The sequence below is a fragment of the Sander vitreus genome, chromosome 1, assembly GCF_031162955.1.
Source record: "Sander vitreus isolate 19-12246 chromosome 1, sanVit1, whole genome shotgun sequence".
NCBI lineage: Eukaryota > Metazoa > Chordata > Actinopteri > Perciformes > Percidae > Sander > Sander vitreus.
Window position 1 is genome coordinate 27,062,466 of NC_135855.1, and position 20,431 is coordinate 27,082,896.

A 20,431-nucleotide genomic window follows, 5' to 3' on the forward strand; every position below is an offset into this window, starting at 1 on the left:
ATGGAGGAACTGACATACAGAGGGAAAAAAAGAGAGGGAAGACACAGGTAAAAACTAACCTACAGTATGTGTTGCTCTTTGTCATCACATTTCATTTCTGCTTTATTTAAGGTGGTGACTGATGTTACAGTTGAGAGACAGAGGGTTATACTTGACATGAAATACATTTCCCACTGAGCCCAGCTACCACAGTTTAATCTTAATTAGCGTGTCTGATCACATGCAATTCAAGAAAATAATGTGTCTTGCCAACACTTTCTTTTTAGGCAGCAGAAATCCATCTTCTTCTCTGGGGGCTACATTTATTCTGTTGTCTTTGTAAGACTTGTTGGTAGACTTAAATTGGTTCTGTGATGTGAGGTGTAACACAAATCTGTATCTGTGTTACAATATTATCTGTATTTGGATTAATACTGGAAGTATGCAGAGCCTACACAGAAAGTTGTTAGACATTGTATAAATTATTATCACTGAAAACAAAGAAAGTGTTGGCTCAAGGGAATGTTTAGTACTCTCGCTTGAATAATGACTTAAACAATCAATTATCAAAAGAGTTAAATTTTCAAAATAGCAGAAGCCAATTCATTTTCTGTCGAACAACTAATGGATTAATCGTTGCAGCTCTAGTTATTAGATGACAAGGTTAGAATACCATATCATAAAAGCTGTATCCTGTACTGCCCTACAAATCTAGGGAAAACTGATTAAAAGTTGTTGATAATAATGAACCTTGCTTAAATGAATATCTACGTGAACACTATATTATACACAAATGTTACTGCACAAATTCATACAAATTCAGATGCTGTCATCTGATCAGGGCGCATTAACCATTCCTAATTTATAAGACTAATGTATTATTATTTACATATTTGTTTACATATCTAGGTTTTAGTCTGAAATTACCAGTGGTCTGTCCAGATGAAAATAGCTTTTATTGTACTACCATCATTTGCGTACAATAGTTGTAAAGGAGAGGTAAAGGTTACAGTTTACGATTTGGCTTCAATATGTGCTTAATCCCAACAATTTACTGGAAGTGAAAGAGCCTTTCACAGTGAATGTATTTCCTTCTTTATTTAAGCACAGTGCATGTTTTAACTAACAAAGCTATTGAAGAAAAATGCATCATGCCATCAAGTTGTGTGATTGGCTGTATTAGACAGATATAGAAAGAAATACATTCAACACACCATTAAGCTTCAAACTAGTCAGCTATTCCACTTCCTGTCTGTAGGCACACAATCAAAATCTATTACACTCTTCATCATTGTTAGGAGGTTAATTGTTAGCAGTGACACAGTATATCATTAAGTATCGTATTACCAGGTTTTCTAGTTGGTATAATTTACAGTTTGAGGAAACAGTTAATTTCCCTAGTGCACCTCTATGCCTCTCTTTATTGCTGGAGCTGATATCTTCCCTGAAGATAGTGACTGCTGTTAGGGGAGTGCTGCTCCATTTAAAATGTTACATACATACTACAGTTTTAAACACATTCTGCATGTTGGTATCTCTGAGAACAATCAAGTTTCAATTTTGTTAAATACACTTAATTGATGTGCTGCTTAGAGCTGGGCGATATGGAAAAAATCTAATCACGATATTGTTGACCAAATACCTCAATATCGATATTGCGGCGATATTGTAGGGTAGACAATTGGTGCTTACAAAAAAATATTTACACAATGAGATTTTTGATAAATAATCATCATTAATGTGTATATAATGACTAAGTGGGTAAAGGCAAATGATAGAAAAGATATAACAGGCTGGAAATCTAAGACGATATCCAGTCTCATATCACGATATCGATATAATATTGATATATTGCCCAGCCCTAGTGCTGCTATTCTCTATATGATGAGGAGAAAGTTTTATAGGAAAACAACTGACATTTCCAACAACAAATCATGATTTTAAAAACTCTGAACTTCAAAAAGACAAATGTGTCAAATAGTATCTGTAAAGTCTGAGAATACTAGCAAATGACTACATGAAGTGTTATGTAACTGTTATGAGTGATGTGCATATAAGTGTGTTGTAAGTTTACCAGAGGTCAACAAACAAAATCTAGGCAAGTTGAACCATTCTGCTATGTTATATGTGCAGAGGCCTAGAGTAGAAAAAAATAGTGTATCATTATAAACAGTATGGCAGAACTACTAGAAAAGCATAACTGAAATAAAATAATCTTTATTCAGTTTCCCAGAAAAGGAATGTGCCATGTATTCCAACACACACCTAAGGTGTGGGCAAACATTATGACTGTCATGTTTTGGGAGTGACTAGGCGTTCACAGTTGGCAGATAAGGTCATACAATGTGTGATATGTAAAGATTTTTATCTGAAGTCTTCAGGTCCAGTCTCAGTCTCATTCTACTACAGATTTTATTAAATGCTTAGTATTTGCAGCAAACGTGACGTCACTTTTGTGTTGCCTGATGGAGACATACCGGTAAATAAACTTAAAAAGAAGAAGTTTGTGCATGAGTGCACTGGACAACTAAAATAGAGAATCTCACCCAAACTGTGATTTTTCCACCTTTTTGGCCTTTTCAGTGCTAATGTCACTGCATGTTGGCTTTGGCACAAGTACACGAAACAATTGCCATTCTCGTGTGTCAAACAACACACTGACCAGAGGTTCTCCCTGACTTTCAAAGACTAAAAATCTGTGCAAGTTGGTGGATACAATCTTTATGTGTGGTTTGTCCAGTCTTTGTAGGTTTTAGCTAGTCTTCAGGTTTTTCCCGAGGTTTAATTAAGGGAAGTGACCAGTTAAGGTTGGGCCATGTCTACCGAGTTGGCATATGACGATGTCCACAGTTAAAAATGTTCCGATACCGGTACCGAAACCAAATACCGTGACTTTGATACTGGTTCCTAAACGATTCTTTTTCGATACGAATTTTATAAAACAAAAAGAAATTACAACATTTCACATTACGGCACAAATCTTTTATTTATTTTTCAGCTCCTACTATGTGAGCCCCGTCTCTGTGCGTAACATAGTGTTTTTCCTGCATGTCTCTACGTGTAACGTTAGACAGCCAATAACAAACGTTATTAGATCTTGGTAAAGGCATGCTGCATGCTTATTGGCTCACTGACTCTGATGAGATTTACTCCTTAGGTATTGAAATTGGATATTGAATGATGAGGCATTTTTCGATACTTGATACTTGCCTAAAAAGTAGTGAATTCGGTACCCAGCCCTAGTTATCAGGGGGGATGATTTGTTCAAATTCAAAATTGATATGAATTAGGCTAATTAATATTTAGGCATCTTGCTTCCAGTTTGTTTTGCTAAACGTCTGTCTCTCCTCTCTGCTTGACTGTTCACTCGGACATCCAAACTGAAATCATATGGGCACAAAACACACTACAGGAGCTATATTCACTAACATTGAATAAAAAGGATGTCCGTCATCTCATCAATTGTGACATTCTTTCACCATAGACTGTAAATAATTAAAGTATTTGTACCAATACCTCTCTCTCTTTCACTCACTCTCTCCCTCTCTCTGTCTTTCTCTCTCTCGGGTGTGGGCTGTCCAGAGGAAATACGCAATTAAAACTGGCATCACGGTTGAATCATTTAGCAGCATGAAAAACTAAATGGTAAAAATAGATAACAAAAATCCTTCCTTTCCTTATTGACATTCCTGCCTATTAGATGGATTCAGAATATGCTTGTATTCTGGGTTACTTACAGTTCTCAGCAATTCTCTCTGACAAGATATTGTCTTTTTATTTATATGTGATGCCACTAACTCGTAAAAAGAAAAACTATCTTTCAACCAGCATTACACACACACCTAATTGTGATTTTCAGACAGCTGAAAGTTCTGTAAAGAAGCGCCTTTGCTCTTCTGAAATCAGCAGCTTTCCCTGGCTATTCATGTAATGACTTATTTATATGCTTCATTAAAAAAAGAAAAGAAAAAGGGTGTCACTGTGCGCACACACATGCACTCTCATCTCCCAAACACACCTTCTGCCAGCATGGCCATATAAAGCAGGTTCACCTGGACAGCTGGTATTATTGATAGTTGCTATGGCGATGTCAAGATCACAAAGTATTATCAAGATCAACAAGTATATCAATGTAAGGAAGACAAACCACAGTCTGACAATAATTCTGTACTTGACATTAATCAGCCAGCAGGGATGACACAACATAAAACCTGAAATGTCAACTAAAATGTTTCTGTACCCTGACCTCTTTAAGGAAATGTACTGTCTACGTCATGTTTTATTGATGGACTAATAAAAAGAATCATAATTATCTATTGAACCTTCTGAAGACATAATCCAAATCCACACCCTGATCATGACCTGCATCAGCCAATCATTTCAATTATCATAAGATAATAAACATCTTTATATGGTCTCATTGGCTTCCTTGTGACAGGCTAATGCACTCTCTTGTTAATGAATTTTCCCATATAGCAAACCCTTCTTCACCACCACATATTTACAGTCGCTTTCCTTCTGACACTCTGACCTATACGTAACACAACGTTTTCTCTGAGTTTCACATAGATACAAACTAAATCCTGTAATAAAAACATGTTTCACAGTCCAGCTTCAGTCTATAATTCAATGGTTCTCACAGGCGTTCTGCCATCTTGGTCAAGTGAGTTGGGATGAATTCTGGCCTTAATACACAGATAACTGCGATAAGACCTAAAGTCAATCAATGTATGTATGTTGATGTGTGTCCTAGGGATACATGGGATCCATTCCAGCTGAACCCAATTGGAGCTGAGAAGGAAACTAAGAGAAGATGTTTCCAACTGTGCCAGTACCTGGTGGCTGTTATTGTGGGGTTAGCCGTCTTGACCAGCGCCGTTGTCGCTAAGGTAGGACTATCTGTCTCTCTGTCATTTATTAAGTATTTCAATTCCAATTTAGTTTTTTGGTACAGTGATTGTAGTACATGTTTTCATCAAAACTTAAAAATAGTTTAGAAAAACTTGTGTCTTTTCTGTCTGTGCCTGCCTGTCCACAAAGTAACATGGACAACAGTGCTATTTATGGTAGGGCAGGACTTAAGAGTACTTACTCTCTGTGTACCCTACTTTGTCTTTTTGTCGTATTATCGCTCTCTTTGTGTATATTTGTCTCCCTCTTTGCAGATGTCTTCTTACTATCAATCTTTAACTCTGCAGTATGCACATGCGATTGCATCGTCTACCCCGCTGCTTCTGCCTCTATTCCTTTTCAATTTCTCATCTCTCATCACTCCTTTGGTTTTGTCTTTCTCTCTCTCTTTCTTGATGATGAATCACAGGACTATGCCCGGCCATAAAACAATGCATTCCCTGAATATCATGGCCTGTTTTCCGATCTAATCAAAGAATTGTGTTCAACCTGATGAACTTCGTTATTGGTGTTAGGGTAAATGACGACAATAAAGCAAGGAGGAGTGCTTCAAGGTAATCAGGAAGGGGTTGCCAGTAAATCATTTTCACATTTACAGGGTATGGAAGTACTGCTATGCACAGGACTCTGCTGTAACTGCACTCAAAACAAATTAAATGCACTCACTAAAATCTCAATCTAATGACAGAAACATGTATTAACTGTATAACTAGTTGACAGCAAAATTTTACTTTTGGTCTTCTGTCTCATCTGTCCAAACTCTCTGGTTTTCTTTAACATACTCTTGGTCTCTGTTCAATCAGGGCTCTCTCTTGGTGTTGTCAACTATGTCCAGTCCAACCTCCATGCGCAGCCCAAAGGAAAAACAGTTCTACATGCTGATGTTGGTTTTCTGCCTGGTCTGCCCCAACGTCATGGTGTTTTTGAAATCACTGTGGAGGTGTGCCTTCAAGAGCTTTGTACAGCCCAACATGAAGACCATGTCATTTGTACGTTTTTCTAAAGCATACTCATTTATTATGTAATCTGCTTTGCATGTAATTACAACGGAAAGGGAAAAACTTATATCATGAATCCGTATTTACAACCTTACAAGGTAGGACTATACTACAAGGATATTACAGCAATATTTGTTTTGATTTAGATTTTTGTCATTTATTATACTCAGCAGCTCAGAATATAAATATTTTAGGAAGACAGGTTAGCGAATACTGTAAAATGGGTCCACACTGTCATATACCCAGCTTTACTAAAACTAAAAACATGACAACACAACATTCGTTGTCTTGTCGTCGTCTTAAAAATCTGTTTTTTATCTTACAAGTGCATGTGCAATCAGCAGATCTTGACCATAGTATGACAATGGGTGTTTCTACCTACCATAGCAGACTTTTTGTGATCGCCTTCGAATTCTGAGATTCAGAGGTGTATCTATAAATTTAAAAAAAGATGAATATCTTGACTGTGATGCTTAATGTAATGCGTTCACCTACCCTACTCTATAGCCAATAGAGATGCAAGTATGCAAACGTAATGATGTGAGTCTTTGCATCTTTTCCAGGTTTGTGCCATTGAGTGTCTGGTGTCTCTTGGTACTTCAATCCTGGTGCTGGTCGTTATGCCTCAGTTTGATGTGTTGACTAATCTCTTCATCAGCGGAGGAGTCTGTATTGTGTCTGCCATTCTGCAGATAATATATAAACTACAGAGAGACACATGGAAAATCCTGTTCCCAATCTGCTCCCTCATTCTTACAGTTGCTGGTAACTCCCTTTATAGTTATCTGCAACACTGTCTGTCTCTCTTTTTTTTAACATGGTACTAGTATCACTAGTAGGCAGTGGATTGAAGTGGAAGACAATTTGTTATCCTCCTCCTAAAGAACATGTGCTATAATAGATGTCATCCTGATTGTTTCTCCACTTGTTTTGAACACATTTCAGTTATAGTGTGTGTCTTCAGGTTTTGACTGAGCTGAGGTGTCTCTAATTATTTGTCAAGTCGGCTCTTTCACTTTTTTCCCCACGGTTACGTTTTTTCATCCAATGACTGGTTCAGTAAACCTGCCACCCTCACTATGACAACAGTCTGATGAATGATGTAAGATTTACCGAATGGCATGACAACACTGACAAGTTCTAATTTGAGCATTCACATACAAGTTGCATGTAGGTTACAAGCTCCAGGAAAAACACCTCAGCAGGTCACATTGTTTAGAAAACGTGTTTGAATACTGACACACTTTTAGCTGCAAAGTGAACGAAGCATTTAGGTGCCAGTGACTACCTCAGTAACAAGTTAAAATAGTGTGTGACTGTATATTGCATTTTTTAAGCAATTAGCTTGCATTTGAACTCACTGACATAATAGACATTGTTATCTAACTGCTTTACTCAACTAACTAACTTACTAACTGACAAACAACAGGTTACTGCCTCTTGGGAGTTGACTACTATGTCCGTGTGTCATCATATGTGGATCGACAGAGCGCCGACTGCTACATCTACATTGGAATTGGAATTTTCTCTTCACTCCTCATCTCCCTCTGTTGGTGGGAAAATCCACTGCAAGCTACTAATCGCATGCAGGTATCATGTCTTTCTATGAAGTGGTTATATTGTTCTGTCTTCACCGCACCGACCTCCAAACTAAAGAACTACTTCTTTATCAGCCACCAAACTGGAATTTGCCCCATCCATTTATCCCACTGTAGACTACAAGTTAATGATTTAAAAAGCTGACCCCTTGCCTTAAAGTTACAACCTCGAAGATCTCCGTTTCACTCTCTCTCTCTATGGTGATAAGCGTAGAGATTTGTGTTTTTTATTTCACTTTTACTTATTTTTGGCGTTTTCATTGCTGTTTCAACATTACGGTGCTTCACACACAAGTGCTGTTTTAGTTCCGCCTACCCTCTCCGGGGGACCAACCCCTGCTGGGTGATGGAAAGCTTGTGATTTTTCCCGGGAATGCGGCCACAGACAGACAGTTATCGCGCCAGAGATAGTGACTTGACAGATATTTAAATTAAAATTTTCCAGATTATTAATAAAAATATATAAATTTAATTGTTGCAACTTTACCTTTTTGGCCAGCTGCGCCGGTGTTTTTCCATGTGTTCTGATAGAGCTGCAGCTGGATGTCGAACTGTTTTGGGCCATTTGTAGTATATAAATATATTGACTTGATATGATCAGTGAGACTCTCCCCATCTGTCTTTCTCTCTGCAGGAAAAGTTGTCAGAATTGGACGGTTTCAGGGACTTTGTGTGCGTCATCACCAGTATTCTAAGGATCATAGTGATAGGTAATTATCTGCCATCAGCGTCTGTATCAACATACAACACTCAAAAAAACAGGCTCTTGAAATGTATTATCAACACCGGGTTTTGCCGAGCTTTCTCATCATCTCATTTCCAACATTCACACTGGAGAACAAACAGATTTCTGTGATGTTAGAGGTGCAAGATGGATTGCGGAGGATTTTCTCCAGCTGTCTATAATTGTTTTCAATTTTGTAAAGCTATGCTTTCTATACTGCACAACACTTTTAGTCCTCTCTATACAACATCCTAATTTCCATATATTTACTTGCATCTCACTTGAATCTTTCATAGTATTTCAAATCAGTACAGCTGATTTCATGTTAACCTATTCAAACACGTGCTCTTCTTTATATTGTATTTATTGTATATTAGCCTATAAATCATTTTGATATTTTGTTTTTCATATTGTACTTTTTTACATTTAACTTTACTATTAGATTGTCTCTTTTACATCAGTGATACTGTGTGTTCTGTTGTAGGAGCGGTATACCTGATCTACCATGTGCTTATTGAGAAATCCATCACCTGGTCGGACTTTAACCTTCAGAACGATGATTGGGAACTGCTGCAAATAGGACTGGTGCTGTTTTTCTTACAGGTAGGTAGAAAGAAGAAAGAAAAACAAACAGACACAGATTATGTTATATTAATTGTGATTTCCCATTTTTGGGATCAATAAAAATCAATCAATCTCTCTGTATCATGTGCTACTGTCAGAATATAGTGACAGTTTTAGAAAGTTTGACAAAAAATATATTTCAGTTTCCGCTAGAATATTTTTCAGCAGCGGTGGGGGGGGGTTGCCTTATTTGTAATTGTTTCTCAAAAGCATCATATGTCTTACAATTACATTTCAGGATATAATGTTAGTGTCCCTTGTCTGGCCTTTCTCACACAGACTTTTTGGATCAGAATAATATCAGTTTTAGCCTACTGTGAGTCCGTTCAGCTTTACAGATATCACACAGCTAATGAACAATTCCAGATACATCACACATTTTGCAATGTGCATCTCACATCACATTTTCACTCACTATGACCACTAACTTTATGACTGGCATTACTAAACATTGTGTCAAAATATGAATAATGTCGCCTTCAGTGGGCTTATTTGCTAACGTTAGCTAATGTTACCTCAGAAAAATCCAGCAAATAGACGGTACCCTAGGATACCATTACCTGAAACAGGTGATTTAACGTCACTGCTCATTTTAAACACAGGTTAGCAACAAAATAAAATCCTGAGGAAACATCACTACGTTTTTTCATTTCGGTTTTGAGCAGTATGCATCTCCACTAACATGGAAAAGGTTTTATAAGTAAGTGAATACAGCGTGTTGGGGGAATAAAACGTCTCCTGCAGCGGGGAGTCAGTGGGACCGCAGCGTTAGCTAACGTTAGCTTATTGTCTCATAGGGGGTATGATAAACAGTAAATTCTGTGTCCATAACGCTATTTCCCAATATACCGTAGCTATCATATTTTACGGGACCCGCGTGTGTGGTTTTTATGTCGAGGCTTTCGTTGCCATTTGTCACTCTGCATGATAAACTGCTATACTCACGCTGTTGTTCATTAGGTTGCCATGACTTCGCGAGTGATGAAATCATGTCACTGCTTCAGTTGCTCACCCTCAAAGGAAAGAGAGAACGGATGATCGTTCGCTTCAGTTCAGTAGAGCAGACAGCTCTGCAGAGTCGTGTAATTACGACTTTATGACTTTTCAACAGCTAAAAGAGCAGGGGCAACCGCTTTGTAATGGCGCTGCGCCGCTGGTAAATGTATATAGTGGAAACCCTGTTTATAAAAGTTACCTACTGAACCTTTAATGGCCTCCTGATTGAATATGTATTTTCCTTTGCTGCTTTATTTTTAATGAGTCACAGTCTAGATCAATAGATTGACCATATCAGTGACTATGTAACTACATGGAAACGGTCCAAATGATGCCTGTGGGTTGCACAGTAATAGCGTTACTGAAGGCTAGCTCTTGTCTTTCGCTGCAGTCCCTTGGGAATTCAATTGTTGCAGGAAATGGTAAACAAACAAATGCAAACCATTTCTTTTCCACAGTAGATCAACACACGTTATTCTTACTCCAAGCTTCTTCCCTTGTGAACACCTCCGATCTTCACTCTTCACACACTACGCTCCGATCTGCACACTATTATTTACCATTTCCTGCTACAACTGAATTCCCACTTTGCATTTTGTGTCTGTTAAGAGGCACAAAGGCATTCTTTAGAACATGCCCCCACAACTGTCATTTTAGCTAACTGGGAGCTCTGGCCATTAGCTGCAGCAACTCCAGTTTGCTAGCACCGATTTTGGTCGTTTTTATCTACAGTACTCGAAGACATCTAGCGGTCAAGATTCAGGTAAAAATCGGCCAGAATTCTCCTTTAAGAACTACTAAAAATATCCCACATTGATTCTTAATAATTCCAGTAGCGCACCTCAGTCAGTGGTCAGAATCAGATCCTACTGGCACTCATTTGAGTAGTCTAAAGTAATTAGCTAAATTGAAAAAAAAATTATTTTGCGCCCTAACAGTAATTATAATTGGCTTAATAAATAATCTCTCGCCTCCTGCCTCAGGCATTCTGCTCAGCAGCCTGCCACTGGTTTGGTGTGGTAGCCTGTAAGATTCATGCAGTCAGGATGAGTTTTGCGCTGCCAGTATGCTGCACGGGACCTGCAGTTCTGCTGTTGGGACTGATACTTTTCCTAACCCAGGTAAAACAATTGGACGGAGCACGGGACATGAACATCACAGGTGAGTTTATTCTTTTAACATATTGAGAATTGTTTGTGCTGAGCTTAAATGTACTTTTGTTTGATCAGGTTAGTTTAATGTTATGTTAGCGATAAATCAGAAAGCTGAAAAATGTTTGTACCTCATTAGTCATGTGGTAAACGGTGAGCAATCTTTGGCTACAAGTTACTCACGTCTGTATACTTTGGAAGACAAATATATAAAGGGAAGCTCTGTGTGATAAGAGTAAGAAACATAATTTCACCTATTACCGATATACTAAAAAACTATGTTCCTATTCCAGAGTTTTGTGAAAATTTGGCCTACTTGAGCACTAAGAACACAACCCCTGTGGTTTTACTGGAACTCACAAGGAGCATTTGTCGGACTTCACTCAACAGGTACATGTTTGTGTGTTTGCATCAGGTTTAAACTGTGTATGCTTGTGTGTATGTTAGCAGTTGTGCTCCCTACAATTCATGCAGCCTCTGTGGTGTATATAAATGTGCTTAATGTGAGTAAAATGTCCTAGAATTACACATCATGCAAAGTAATCTATGTACAGGCATCTATATGTACACATCCAATCTATGTATATTTTGCCAAAAATATTTATGGACCATTTGATTGACAGCTACTACATGCAATGGCCTTTTTCAATGCTGGCACTGGAGGGAGTGTGTATGTGGTCAGGCTTCGTCACGTGTACCTACTATGTTTGGAAGATAAAGGTATAGATATAAACATGCACGCACACACACATACAAACAAATGCACTCCTCCATGCCCTTCATTTATGTAAAGCTCTTTAAAAGGATTCACCCAAATTATGAAAATAAATATCCCCTTCTCTGAGATTTCTGCCGCCAACGCATTACAGCAGCAACATTAACATTGTCTATGTTAACGTTAATGAGCCTAAGAACAGTTTTTGTTGGAACTTCTATTTTACAAAAGAAAGAGTCCCAATCAAAAATGTTGACAGTGAGGTTGGGGGGAATGCTGTGTCTGGAAAGATGTTGCTGTCGTAGCTTTTAAATGTCATTTTCCAAGTCTGTGACCACCAGAAATAAAACCCCAATCACACCATTGTATTAGGGTAGCAGCAGAAAATGTGGACATCTCAAAACCTGGCAAAATAAAACCAAAACTATTTGCATGGCTAGATAACAATAAATCAGGCAGAATTAGTTTTCTTTGTAATTTGAATGACTTAAAAAAAGACAGGTTCTGAATTTCAAGCATCCATTTACTCTAAAACTACAGCTTACTGCCAGAGTCAAACTTAAAATCACATTACATGGCACATTTTACTAGTAATTTCATCAACCCAAGGACCGCTTATGGTAGCATCAGGCAGAAAGACATACACCTAAATACCTCTATGGTTTACCATGTCTTAGGTCCAGCGTATAGAGAGAACCTCTCAGCTCTTTGTTCGTCGACTCTATGAATCCGCTTTCATTGACCTGTCTCTGCTACTCAACACCAAGATGAAGGTGCCACGAGCCAAAAATCAAGACAGGTAAGAGTGTTATGAAGACAAGTTTCCCTGATTATTTTGTGGTGTGGTCATATTTTAAGCAGGTATATGGAACAATCACACTAGGGGTGATAATTGTGTGCAGATGCAGTTGAAGCACAGAGTACATTTCTTGCACGAAAATGCAGATGCAAGGCATAAAGATTTAAAATATGTTGTCATGAGTAAAAGACATGCTTTTAAGTGGAATGATGTAGCATATTTCAATATATCTGTGTGATAATGCACACAGACATTGTTGTGATAAAAACAAATGTGCTGATGATGATTTAGAATCAACAAAAAAATTGAAACACTTTTTGGCATTACAAAGTTAGTTGTATCTGCACATGTGGTTATTGTATGAAATCATTGGCACCATGGGTCTGTAATAGTCACCAGCCGCCATAACAGTGTAAAGCTTGTTTCCTACACTGTTGCATGGTCACAACATGAAAGGTTTAAAACTTCTGCTGAAAAACTCTCCCCTCTCCTCAACAGCCAAGATGACATGCAGAACTGTGTGATCTATCTTTGTGCCACCATGTGGCATGAGACTTATGATGAAATGCTGAAAATCCTCACCTCCATGTTCAGGTAAAAGACACTGTCACTGCAGACACATAGGTGTACCAGCTGTTCTAATACAACAACATGGGTTTCGTTCCTTTCTCACATGCTTTTAAAGAGCAATTGAATAGCAACTGAGAATCTTGTTTTTGCTGACCTCCCTTGGTTCAACTTCTCACCTTGCTGCAGTGATGCAGAAGTGTACTCCAGGGTGTGTCAGTACACCGTGACATCAATATGTGTGTGAAGCTCACTTCTGATCAGAGGTGCAAAAGATGTGACATTTTCAACCAGAGAGGCAGTAAAATATCTTTTCAGCCTGGTGTTATGTTGCTTTTTAAAATCTTAATTATGAATTAAATGTATTCACTTTATTTGCGTATGATTCAAGGGCTTAAAAAACATTTGTGCAGTTTAACATTTGAAATTGTATTTTTCTATTTATTTCTTTTCTTTCATGCTTTGACGGTTTGTACAAAAGAAGAAAATGCTTAACTAAGTGAATAGTGGTTTTTGGTTGGTACAGTTGTTTGTTGTTGTTTCAGGTTGGACCGCTATCGAGGTGATCCAAAGGAGGAACATAAGGACTGTTTTAACTTTGAGTGTCACATTTACGTAGACGATGCCTTCATGACTGAAAAGGACACAGGCAAGAGGCTGGTTAACTCTTACGTTACCGACTTGATCCATGTTGTCATAGAAGTTTATAGGTGAGATTATCCATCAATCTACTATCTAGCTTTACATTTATCTATACATCCATCCATCTTTCTAATCAACCATCTATCCATCCATCCATTCAGAGTGTTTACTAACAAAGAACCAGATGACGTGTCGATCAATGAGACTCCCTACGGTGGCAGGCTAATGTTTGTTATGCCAGAAGGCAACATGCTCTATGTTCACCTAAAAGACAAAGAACTCATCAGGAACAAGAAAAGATGGTCCCAGGTATGGTTATGGTGAAGTAGTGGTGTTTTTTTCCCCCAAAAGTATTTGACCAGAAAAACAAAAACATTTGCACCAGGTAGTTCCCAGTTAAAACTGCATAAGTATGATGCAGGGCATTGCAAAAATAAATGCCTGAGTCCTCTAATGAAATATACAGGCTTGCCCAGTAATAAGTAAGGTTTAGAATTGAGATATGCTTTATAATATTGTTAATAAACTGTAATAAGTTTCCTATTTGTACTATGGTTCCTTTACACACAATTTTATATCTCTCGAATAATGAAATTAATAATAGACAAGTCACCTCTGTTAAAGTATTTGTGGGAAAAATACACTATTTAAATTGCACCCATGTCTTTAAGAGCGGGTCTTGGATTTTTACACTATACATTACTGTATATGACTTTCAGATTATGTATATGTACTATCTACTTGGCTGGAAGGGCTACATCGTCAAGAACCCTCAGAAGATCACAGTAAGACTGTTCTGCTTTTGTATAAAAAGTGTAGTATATACTAAATAGTATTTTGACAGTATGTGTACAAAATATTTTAATATTTAAAATATTTATCCTGTTTTGTCCAGCGCCAGAATAACCCATGCAGAGACAGTATGATCTCTATGTATGGAGAGATTTATATGATGCCTCAGTATGACAATGACTACAAGAGAAGATTCATCTCCGATGACAATACATACATCCTGGCTCTGGACGGAGACACAGACTTCCAACCTAAAGCTGTGATTCTGCTTGTAGATAGGTCAGTGGCAGAAAAATCAACAATTGTTTTTCAGTTATTATTGTATATAAAACATTTTTAAACAACATAGTAATTAAAAAAACATTTATATTGACAGGTTGAGGATGTATGAAAACGTAGGTGCTGCGTGTGGTAGAATCCATCCTACTGGTATGGGTAAGTAGACATTGTTTTGGCCTTAATTAGGGCCCGAGCATGAAAGTGCAAGGCCCCAACGGTGCCTTGCAATGAAAGTGCAAAGGAACCTATTGTTTTTGGTCAGATTATTTTTACCAATTCTTCGTCGCATTTTTTAGGGGGTTAGAATGCATGAAAACTCACAAAAAGGTGCAAATTGCAAAGGTTAAAAAAGAATTACACATATCCACCAATAGGTGGCGCTATTGCAGAGCATCCATGCCAAATTTGGATTGAATCGGCCATTAGATGGTGCTGTTAGATTTTTTTTTATTAATTAGCCACATCGCGATATATGGGAAACCTACTTCGTCTAACTCCTCCTGGGCCGTGAGTCCAATCTGCACGAAAACTTGGATATAGACTCGGTGGACCCTCGTGACTAAAAAGTTATCAAAAGAATTTTGATAGCTAAAACAATGCGCAAGTTATGGAGGAACAACTTCCTGTAGGTGGCTGTTAAAACATGAACGGTTGTATCTTGGCAAAAGTTATTCCGATTTACATGAAACTTAGAATGTGTGGTCTACATGTGATGTTGCGTCTGCCAGTACCCCCGACTGCAAGAAGGCGAGGGCCCATTCATCGCTGCTTGCAGCTTTAATTTTACCTTAAGTTGTTGCCCTGTGCAGCTGACATGTAGAGCCAGTATAGAGTAACCATAATTGCAGCTGGGGTTATGTAGGAGCGTCCACTGGACCCATTCTACACAGTAGGACATAGCAAAGTATCTACTAGCTGGAATTTGTAGACCCAGTTGCAGTGGGAAAGCAACCCAAATTCATGCCCTAAATGTATATTAGGGCTACACAATATATTGTTTTTTCATCAACATCGCGATATTAACTGGCCCAATATATCGGCTGCGATACATCGCGGAAGACAGAGATTTCTTGTGTGAGTTGAAAGAAAATATCAGTACAAAACTGCAAGAAAGGCAGAACTGCGTACACTTTAATAACTGTTTATCGGTTGCTTAGGTGGGAACTTCATTACATAGTATCCTGTAGTTATTAATTGGAAATGTGTATTTTTGAATTTTTTGTATATCAGGTCCCATGGTGTGGTACCAGAAGTTTGAGTATGCAGTAGGCCACTGGCTACAGAAGACAGCAGAGCATGTCTTTGGCTCCGTGCTGTGCAGTCCAGGATGTTTCAGTCTGTTTAGAGGATCGGCCTTAATGGATGACAATGTATTGAAGAGATACACAACAACTGCAACCAGAGCTTCGGAATATGTGCAATATGACCAAGGTTGGTTGGAAAGTGCACCGGCCATTTTTACCTCGCCTAGTTTTATCTCTTTGCCTTTTTTCGACTGTTCACGTCTTGTCTCATATTTGCGTCTTGTTTGTGCATGTATATATTTGTAGGGGAGGATCGTTGGCTTTGTACTTTGTTACTGCAACAAGGGTGGCGTGTCGAATACAATGCTGCATCAGATGCTTACACCAACTCACCAGAAGAGTTCAAAGAGTTTTATAACCAGAGGAGACGATGGGGACCATCTACATTGGCTAATACACTGGACCTTCTGCACAGGTTAGTGTTATTTATTATTAATAATAGTGGAGTTTCAAATCAATTTAAATTTGCTAAGTTCGCATTTGATTCTATTTTTTTCTGGTATCAGAGTGATTTCTACAGGCTATGCATTTTCAATCAGACACTATGACATGTACATTGTATTAATATGAACTGTTCTGTGGTTGTGACTTACACGGCAGTGGTGCAGAGACAGTGAAAAGAAACTCGTCCATCTCCAAGCTTTACATCTTCTACCAGATGTTCACTGTTGGTTCCTCTATCCTTGGTCCGGCCTCTGTGACTCTCATGATAGCAGGTAGGTTCAGGTCTAGTTCATTACTCTACAAGCCCTTCCTTCTTGGGGGTTGTCTATTGACCGCAGTTGGGCAAACATATTCTTCTTCTCTATCATCTCGAACCGTTTCCCCTTATCATACTTTTTTACGACTCAGGGAGGTTTGAATTTGGTATTTTGAGACTAAAATAATTGTTTTGCTGGTTAAGTGTAGCTGTTCATAGACAATGCATTTACGAGTTACGCTAGCTTACTTGTGTGTGTGTCTCTCTCTCTCTCTCTCTCTCTCTCTCTCTCTCTCTCTCTCTCTGCCAGGTGCTTTCCAGTTTGTCTTCAAACTCCCTGGAACAATTTCCATCATCATCGCAAGCATTCCTCCCGTGTTCTATATCATCATCTGTTTTGTGGCCAAGCCTAATGCCCAAATAACCATCGCTGCCATTATGAGTGTTCTATATGCGTTCCTTATGACTGCATCCCTTTTTTCTATCATCGGTGGGTAAAAACTCTTTGTGACTTTTTATTGCTGTGTGACGTTTTTTTTTCTTTCTTCAATATTATTATTTATTAAATTTATTGTAAACCCCTAAATGCACATGCACACACCATGTTCCCCTTTTAGGTGACATGGTGATTCAGGGCACCTTCCTGACCCCGACGGGCTTGTTTTTGGTTTCTATGACAATCATGTATGCAGTCACAGCTATACTACATCCAGAGGAGTGGGGTATGGTTAGATTATATTATTATAAACATTATTTTCATGTTATAATATGGAAACAGTTAGTTTTGTTATACAGTATTATGTTACCAGCTTTATGTTCTGTTAAATTATGTTTTTATGTTATGTAACATTAACGGATTTATGATATGTTATTTTCTCCTCCAGGGATGATTATCTATGGTCTCATGTATTTCATCTGTATCCCCAGTGGATACCTCTTACTCACCATCTACTCACTGGTTAACATGCACATTGTGTCCTGGGGCACAAGGGAATCCAGCAAGTAATGCATTGATCATTGTTAGAAGAACTAGTGGTACTTTCACTTGCAAACGATCATTTTCATTATTGATTCATCTATAAATTAATTTGTAATGATATTAAGCAAAGAAAAGCAGCAAACGCCCTAATTTACAAATCAAATAATCCATAATATAAAGCCAATCTATTAGTTGATTACCTGACTTCTGATTTAATCTAATGGTGTGGGCTGACTGAGGGTATATCATGATATGCGATAGTGTACAGTTAGGTAGAATTTAAGATGATGAAATACATGCAGTCATCCATCCTTTTTTGCCCTGCTTAACTGGTTCGGGTCATGGTGGGAGCAGGCTATTGTCCAATGACCAATGATTTGCTTATCCAACAAATATGTGGAGGCAGCAAGGAATTATTTGTTTTAATTAATCCAAATCTGCCTTCCCAATAATCCCTCACTGTCACAATCACGATAATCTGTCTATATTTCATTGACAGTATGTTTTTTCTTGCTGTCCATCATTCTGTCTGTCTTTCAGGGGAGAAGGAGAAGTGAAGAAGAACCAGAATTTACTGTGTGACAAGAACTGTAGACTCTGCTGCTGGGACATGAAGATACAGGTAGGTACTGTTACCAAACTACTACTGAGAAGCCTTCCAGTGGATGAATAGATTGACGGATTCATTAATTTTATCCCGTTGCTTTACAGGTAACACAGGAAACAGAGCACCTGATGCTTCGACAGATCACAGGCCAGACTGCAAAGCAAGACTTTCCCCTTACAATCACCAACCAGGCAGCTGCAGAGATGGAGCCTCAAGCCAAAGTCGATTCAACCAAAGCTGTTGAAGGAGCTAAAGAACCTCCAACTGACAAACTCAATGAGAAGGCGAAAAAAGGCAATGACGCTGCTTCCAGTAGCAGGTATTGATTTGTCTTTTCTTTCTCATCTTCTGTTTATCAATAATCTATTCGGACACTAGATATTTCAGTCAATCCATCAGAAACCTGTTCTGCCATTAAGTTATGCACCCGTGCACACAAACTCACCTCTACATACTGCTGACTTAGATTTAGATTATAGATTATACGAGCACATGAACACTTGAATTGTGATATTCATACTACCCACAAAAATGTGTGTGTCTGTGTGCAGTGATAGCAGTGTCAAAAAAAGCAGCATATCACAGAGTGTATCCGATGATGAAGATGATGATGATGACTCAATGATTGCTGACCTGGAGGAACCAGAGGAGCTTCCTGCCAAAGGTGAGAAGCACCTTAACTGTGTTTGTATTTGTCCTGAATATTAAGCACTGTAATTCATACAATTCATTATGTAGAACACAGTAAGTATAGCGTACAATAATGATGGTGTGTGTGTGTGTGTGTGTGTGTGTAGACTGGGTACAGCCGGTAAAAGAGGAGTTTTTGAAGAAACTGACGTATGCCAACATGAAGAGAAATCTTCAAGAACAAATACGGTAAATAAATAACAGAAAAATGTCTTCAATATCCACAAAAACTGTGGCAATGTTTGCACGAAGTGAACAGTGAAAGAAAAATGAATAAACTATTTTGTATCCATTTCTATACATGTGTCTGTACATGTTGTTACTTATGTTATCACATGGGCTTTAGACACGCTCATCGACAAATCTAAAATTTGTATCCAATGTTTTAACTGATAGTGAAATATTGTATAATATTCTCCGCTCATATGTGTGTTGTTTACTTGCAGGTATGTGTACAAGCATAAGTTGTATGTTTCAGTTATTCATTAAGTGTGTATTTGTTGTGTCCTAAGGCAGTTTCAAAACACAGTCACACTGTTGTATCAGCTAAACTTGATTGCATCTGTGTAATTACTTGTTTATGTGCTTTTTTTGTCCTCAGATACACACTCCGTAACAAAAACGAGGATGATGTGTGTGAGGAGTTGGTCTTAATGTTAACAGACACTCTTAATCAAGAGCTAAGTGCAGTGGGGCCTGAAGATGTTCTGTCAGAAAGCCAGCTGGAGGAGTTAGAATATGCACTGGAAGAGCATGTAATAATAATAATAATTATTATTATTATTATTATAATAATAATAATAATAATAATAATAATAAACATAAGCAACTGATTTAGTTTTAAAAGAAATAGTACTGATGTCTTAAAATAAGTGAAATATTTTCAGTTCTCCATTTTCAGGTATTTCCATTATAACATTACCATTATAAATAAGATATGTAATTGTGTTTATTACATTTAAATGCTTCTATTTCAGAGGATTTTCATTTCATTAAAAAACTAAACTTAAAATGAAGGAAGGACCAGAGGAATTATTGAATCCCTGAATGATTGACTTTCTTCATCTTCCAGGCTCGGCGTATCCTTAAAACCAGTCATGTGGAGAAATTACATAAGAGAGTAACCAACGCCATCAAGAAAACACTCACCGCTCCGCAAGTGCAAAAGCTTGATGAGGTAGGATGCTGATTCAGCCCCTGGCTCTGTGAGCAGATACACTAATAGTAACTTAAATGGGTAATCAAAACAAAGTATTGCTACAATAATTGTTTATAACTGACAGGTCTGAGAGGGTAAGGGGACAAAGCCAGGTAGATGTACAAACGTTTTTGCAGCTTTACTTCAAATTAAGTTAATAAACAGGTACATCAACAAA

General features: G+C 38.0%; 1 protein-coding gene across 2 annotated transcripts in view; it reads left to right on the forward strand.

Moving 5' to 3' along the window:
• chs1 (chitin synthase 1) overlaps positions 1-20,431 on the forward strand; it is a 26,407-nt gene continuing 5,976 nt past the window's right edge. Inside the window, exons 1-29 of one of the 2 annotated variants that reach the window (XM_078250634.1) lie at positions 1-47; positions 4,733-4,868; positions 5,694-5,879; positions 6,452-6,653; positions 7,318-7,478; positions 8,121-8,196; positions 8,695-8,813; positions 10,814-10,991; positions 11,275-11,371; positions 11,605-11,701; positions 12,374-12,495; positions 12,994-13,089; positions 13,608-13,772; positions 13,866-14,013; positions 14,424-14,489; positions 14,600-14,775; positions 14,873-14,931; positions 16,006-16,206; positions 16,326-16,494; positions 16,680-16,795; positions 17,090-17,269; positions 17,397-17,501; positions 17,664-17,781; positions 18,299-18,380; positions 18,470-18,684; positions 18,917-19,029; positions 19,163-19,244; positions 19,657-19,810; positions 20,128-20,232. In XM_078250634.1, the coding sequence (XP_078106760.1) occupies positions 1-47; positions 4,733-4,868; positions 5,694-5,879; positions 6,452-6,653; positions 7,318-7,478; positions 8,121-8,196; positions 8,695-8,813; positions 10,814-10,991; positions 11,275-11,371; positions 11,605-11,701; positions 12,374-12,495; positions 12,994-13,089; positions 13,608-13,772; positions 13,866-14,013; positions 14,424-14,489; positions 14,600-14,775; positions 14,873-14,931; positions 16,006-16,206; positions 16,326-16,494; positions 16,680-16,795; positions 17,090-17,269; positions 17,397-17,501; positions 17,664-17,781; positions 18,299-18,380; positions 18,470-18,684; positions 18,917-19,029; positions 19,163-19,244; positions 19,657-19,810; positions 20,128-20,232 (3,771 nt within the window). The remainder of the gene's footprint in view (positions 48-4,732; positions 4,869-5,693; positions 5,880-6,451; positions 6,654-7,317; positions 7,479-8,120; positions 8,197-8,694; positions 8,814-10,813; positions 10,992-11,274; positions 11,372-11,604; positions 11,702-12,373; positions 12,496-12,993; positions 13,090-13,607; positions 13,773-13,865; positions 14,014-14,423; positions 14,490-14,599; positions 14,776-14,872; positions 14,932-16,005; positions 16,207-16,325; positions 16,495-16,679; positions 16,796-17,089; positions 17,270-17,396; positions 17,502-17,663; positions 17,782-18,298; positions 18,381-18,469; positions 18,685-18,916; positions 19,030-19,162; positions 19,245-19,656; positions 19,811-20,127; positions 20,233-20,431) is intronic. The other variant, XM_078250642.1, reaches the window with a different exon arrangement.